The following is a 5987-nucleotide window of genomic DNA, read 5'->3' on the forward strand; positions in this document are numbered from 1 at the left end:
TTTTTAAAAAAATATTTAATTTGATAATTAATTAAGTAAACATTATAGATGAGCTGATAGTTAGAAAAGACTATGTGACCAGTATGTCTTGATGGGTGCATGTAGATGTAGCTATGTTAACGTGTGCACAATATGTGGTGTTTACGTGCACTTATGCTTGTGGTGGTGCGCTGTAGCACAGGTGCATATTAGGAGCATATTGTCTATAGATATACGGAGTATCAGTTTTGATAAATTTCATAAGTGATGGTAAAACTAGTCTTTCATTAGCGATTTGTTCATAATATTTATCTCCAAGTTTGTGTTCTCATATGTATAAGTTTTAAACCTTTTGCTATTAAAAAAATATATACTCTTAAAAATAATTGAATGATCAAACAACAATGTGAAATATCAAATACTTCCTCTGTTTTTTCGAAATTTCAACACACTTTTTATTACGTTTATTGATGAGGTGATTAAACTAAGTAAACGAATGAATTAAGCTATGAAATTTAAACCGTAGCAACTTATCCCTTTCTTCTTAAAGGTGTTAAAATTTTGTAAATTAATTCATCCGCTTACCTAGTCTAATAACTTCCTTAACATGCGTGTCAAAGGGGTATATTGCAACTAAATAAAAAATAGAGGAAATATGTATTATTAAGACAAAAAATATATCGTTTATAGTGAATAACAGTAAAACTTGAAAACTGGTCAATCTAAACCAAGTATTCCAGCTCAACGACCTGACACAACCTAATCCATCCCGAACTAAATGACATGTTGCTACACATGCCTCTAAATCCCAATTCAATCAATCTTCCACTCTAAATGTATTCATTCTACCCAATGGTATACGAAATACAACATGCTAGGATGCTTTGCATATCATGGACCCATACAAATGGTCCAATGTAAGAATTCAAATTGCATATGATGAGCCATGGAGTATGAATCGGTGTATGTGGTCTGGTTAATTAGGAGTCACCGAATTTGGGTGTTCATTGAATTTGCTACTGCCAACTGCCAATAATCTTAACACGTAAAATTTCGGTGTTGTATTTTTTCGGGTGAATTTATTGAGTTCCTAAGTGGGATTGTCGTTGCTAGATTTGACATTTGATCCGTTTTTTTTATATATTCGGTACAATTTGTTATTATTTGCTAGTGAGGCGATGCATAGCCTATTAAATTAAAGCAAGAGACGACATGGCAATTGGCAAGTGCGCCTTATATTATGAAACAACTACCAAACGAGATGGTAGTTTTTTTTTTTTACTAGTATTGAAGTACGGAGTATATTATTTATATTAGTAATTTTTTTTTTTTTTAAAAAAGATAGTAATTAATAAAATAAGAGGAAATTGTGATTTTTTTTTTTTTTATTTTTATTTTTTACAAGTACTAATAAGGTTAAAGAAGGCCATTTGTTCAGATTTCTATTGAACATCCTTAAATTTAGAAACCAATAAAGAGTGAGTTGCCGCTTACTCTATTAATCAACGAATTAAAGGTTAAGCCTTATTGCGTTATAAAATCTGACTTGCTCAGGTCATAGAAATGAAGGGCCTGTTCATATTTACTGAACTGAGCTGAACTGAACTGAACTGAACTGATTGGAGCTGAACTGAACTGATTGGAACTGAACTGAACTGAATTGAGCTGAAATGAATATTTTATGTGAGAGGGAAATTAAGAGCTGAACTGAACTGAACTGATTGGAACTGAACTGAACTGATTAGAGCTGAACTGAACTGAACTGAACTGAAATTAAGTAAATGTGAACAGACCCGAAGTATGAACACATGAATGTTATAGCTTATAGTTACCTAATCTCTCAGAATTATTTGTTTGTTTAAGTTGCACCAATTTAAGTGATTTAACTATACCTATACATATTGTTTTAATCATTCTTCATGAAATATATAGGTCAAAAAAATATATAGTCATGAAAAATTTAATTAATAAGAAGCATATTAGCAAGTACTTTTAAGATATACAGTAAATTTATACAAACTTTAATTTCTGACATTAAACTATATTAATAGGTAAAAATATGCATGATATGCATGAAAATAAGAGGACTTGACCAAAAAACAGAGGAAGTATATACATTTGTAAAACTATTATTATTACATAGAAAGAGAATAAATGTAAGTGACTTGTAGTGTTAGGCTTCTATCTTCATCTTCTAGTTGGCATTTTAAATGTTTTAGGATTCACATAGTATAATATTTCCACTCTCATAATCCAAGAGGAGGAATAAGACATAGTAAGACAACAACATATACGATTATATTATTAAGTAAATACTTATACATATGTCTACATATACAACATTGTAATATCTTCTTGACGAGTAGATCAATAATTGAACAAAAATAACGTTATTTGATTAAGAGGGTTACACTTTTTTAAAGCACATAATTACATGACACAAATCAACTAGAAATACTATAGATTTACACTGATGTTTAGCAAACACTAATCACGTAACTTAAGAGAAGTACGAAATTTTTATTTTTTAATCAAATCAATGTGATAATGTGTTTGTTGATCTTCGAGGCCTCACTTCTACCGTAAGCGGATTCGCCATTTCGCATGATAGCTTTAGCTCCTCGGACAAATCGACCTCACCATCTAGTGAGGTCACCCACTCAAACTCGTGCACCAATGACGCCACCCAAAAGCTGACCGTGGTTAACCCTAACATCTTCCCAGGGCAAGACCTCCGGCCCGACCCAAAAGGCGCTAATCGGAGATCCGAGCCAAGAACCGAAAAGTCGACATTGGGCCCAGACCCCAAGAACCTATTGGGCTGAAACTCAAGTGGGCTAGCCCACACATCAGAGTCCCTTGCAATGGCCCACATATTAACAGTAGCCGTGGTACCCGCAGGCACGTGACATCCATCAACCAAAGTATCCTCAATAGAGAGACGAGACCACGAGAGAAGTGGGCCCGGGGGGTGGAGCCTCAGGACTTCTTTGATCACAGCCGTTAAATAGACCAATGATGAAAGATCAGATTCAGTAACAGCACGTGACCTCCCGACGATATTGTCCAGCTCATTATGGATTCTTGATTGAATATCAGGATGAATAACTAATCTTGCAAGAATCCATTCCATCAATACTGCTATGGAATCGGTTCCTCTAAACATCATTTCCTACACAAACATAAATTTCATACATTATTATACTACAACAACAACAACAACAAACCTCAGCTTTAAATTGACTTAGGATCGACTAACATGAATCGATTATAAGTCTGTTCTATAACATGCTCCGTGTTGTATTATTTAGTGACGTTATTAGATGAGGTATTCTATATTGTTATCATGACAATCAAGTTTAGAATCTTTTCTTTTTGTTTGTATTTTCATATGGTTTATACCAAATTTGTCACTGTACTTGACAACCAATGACGCTCTATTTCGTACAAGTATTATAAATTCTTAGTATGTTGTTACGTTATATCCACCTTTTATTTTATAATTTTACAAAATATTTAAAACACTAAAAGTTATAATAAACATTACACACGTACAAATTATACACTCGTATTAAAATAAAATGACTCACTTATGTATGATGTTACTATATTTTATTTATAAAACAGTCAAAAGAGAAATAATATTCCGACAAATATACTTACCCAAAGAACAGCAATCATGTCTGAATCGGAAAGCTTATCTGGATGTTGTAGTGACAACAAAACGTCAACAAAGTCCCGGTTCACATGGGCCGGATCACGTCGATGTTCTTCGATAATCCGGCCCACAAACCGGTTAACTTTAGGAACAAGTTGTGAGCACCTGAACCGGATATTATGAAAGTCAAAGTCAGAAAGCCAAGAAAGATGATCACCCAAGTTAAAAACTCCTAGTAAATCATAGCCTTCCTCAACCATCTCCTTTAATTCCTCATTTTTCATATTTCTTTCTCCAAATACTGAGCCCATCATATTACCCAAAGAAGCCCACCTTAACATTTCTCTAACTTTAAATGAACCATTTTTATCCCCTATATTTTGTACCATTTGGGAAACTATGTCACTTCTTTGGGCCTCGTAGGCTTTAATTTGTTTTGGGCTAAACATATGGGTCCCAGAAATTCGGCGGAGAGTTCGCCAGTAGGATCCATATGGGGCGAACCCAATTGACCGGTTAAACATTAAGCCGTAGGCAGATTCTTGATCAGGCCGGTCTACAAAGACCGGACTGTTCAAGATCTCCTTGGCCACATCGGCGTTACATGTTACAATCATACGAGTGTCACCAAGGCTTAAAGCCATGAGCCTCTTGGAATTGTAATGTTTTGCCATTGCGGCAATCTTGTGATGGGCTAGGCCCATCTTAAGGCCTACACTTCCAAAGATGGGCCAGCCACGTGGACCTGGGATGGGCTTTTTGGCCCAATGAGAGAAGTGGATCCAAGAGTATTTTCCCCAAGCAGGACCGCCTTGATGAGCCCAATAAATCAGGCTCATGGCTAGCCATGTTAAGGCTAAGAGTAATATGGAGGCAATAATGTTAATAATGGTTAGATGGTTGCACTTCGAGGCTAAGGCAAAGAGCCATAAGGAGTCTACTTGTGAGCTCATATTTCTAGAGAGAGAAAGTGTGTAGAAGTTTATATGAGAGAATAAAACAAAAAGTGGTAGTTTGTTTGTGTTGGGGGATAGAATGAATGAAGTGAGGAAGTCCTTAAATAGGGGAGCTGATCACTTTGTATAGAATATGAATCAAATGAAAGTGATTGTTTAGAAAAAGATATTTAGTCAACTTCTTTATTTGATATGAGGATGTTGCTCAAGTATTCTATGTTAATCGGTAAGTAAGTATTAGGAGATTTACTGGAAAATTCAAGCTTAGGGTTCGCCAAGAAAGAGTCAAGAAAAGCATCTTTTTTTCTCTTCTACCAAACATTTTTTCTCTAAACAATACGACATAATAAGTAGTATATGTTAAAGAGGGCACGTGGTATGTTAAATTGTTAAGAAATTTCAACCGTGTTAGCCTAATGGTATGAAATAGGACTTTCCAATCTTAGAATTAGTTAGGGTACAATTTTCGCTATTGGCATGTTGAACGAGGATCACCTTACTCATTCTCCACTCTCAAAGTGTCTACCCAGCTAACCTAAACCGAGTTGACGAGTTAACCTGTGGAGAGTTTGACTCAACTAAATCTGCAATAAATATGGTTTGTTTCATTTTTTTTTTTTTTTTTTTTTTTTTTTTTTTTTTTGTGGCTTACATTACATTAATATAAGACAACTAAATTTGTGTAGTTTATAGAGTGATAAATGATTTGATTATGACATTTTATTTATATTATTAACTTGCAACCAACAAACTTATAGTTTATAAAAATTGATAATGTCATTAATTCAAATTAATTACAAAAGTATATATTAATTAGATTTGAAATGATCTGAACCGGTTATTAAAAAAAGAACATCATTAATCTTGTTGAATTAGCTTATCCGTTCATTATCATACATCGTGTCTATTATTGTGAAAGAATAACAAATTTAATATATATGAGAACAAACTTTAGAATAATTATATCCATTTAACACCTTAATCACCATAATAAAAATGATAGGTCCCAAGAATTGTTAATGAGTTAGATGATAAATCACTATTCATTAAAATAATAAATTAATAATATGATTGATTTATATACACTGTCACGCCCCCTTCTACGAGAGTTCGTTATGATTGAAATGTGGATACATCATAAACCTTTATGGGATGCGATTTGATCTCGTGATCTTCTTCATCATGCTGACTCTTTATTCTGTTAGATAGCCAACTCAACCAAAAGTTTAAGCGGATTGTTGAAGTCTAATATGTTTTTCAATCAATTATTGCTCCCAAATCATGGTAAGAGAGTTGTACGAATGCAATGTTTCGAAACTTTAGGACAATTATTCAAGTATTAAGAAAGAAAATCAATGTCAATTTGGATATTGACCCATAGTTTTAGGTTGCTT

At 33.8% G+C, this 5987-nt stretch overlaps 1 protein-coding gene across 1 annotated transcript; it reads right to left on the reverse strand.

The window, feature by feature from the left end:
- Positions 1-2353: 2353 nt before the first annotated feature.
- LOC145585819 (cytochrome P450 78A9-like) lies at positions 2354-4652 on the reverse strand. The gene is made up of 2 exons (XM_081642534.1): positions 3643-4652; positions 2354-3151 (listed from the first exon to the last, which is right to left on the reverse strand). Exons 1-2 carry the CDS (start codon positions 4588-4590, stop codon positions 2516-2518), a joined length of 1584 nt encoding a protein of 527 aa, XP_081498660.1. The 5' UTR covers positions 4591-4652; the 3' UTR covers positions 2354-2515.
- Between the last annotated feature and the right edge of the window lie 1335 nt (positions 4653-5987).

Source organism: Chenopodium album, chromosome 16, assembly GCF_948465745.1.
Source record: "Chenopodium album chromosome 16, dcCheAlbu1.1, whole genome shotgun sequence".
Classification (NCBI taxonomy): domain Eukaryota; kingdom Viridiplantae; phylum Streptophyta; class Magnoliopsida; order Caryophyllales; family Amaranthaceae; genus Chenopodium; species Chenopodium album.

What these genes read in the sequence shown, in the direction of transcription:
- LOC145585819 (XM_081642534.1), bottom strand. Translation starts at nt 4,590, where the DNA reads ATGAGCTCACAAGTAGACTCCTTATGGCTCTTTGCCTTAGCCTCGAAG. An exon ending in ACATGATTGCTGTTCTTTGG is followed by an intron (nt 3,152 to 3,642) that starts GTAAGTATATTT and finishes ATGTTTGTGTAG; the next exon opens with GAAATGATGTTTAGAGGAAC.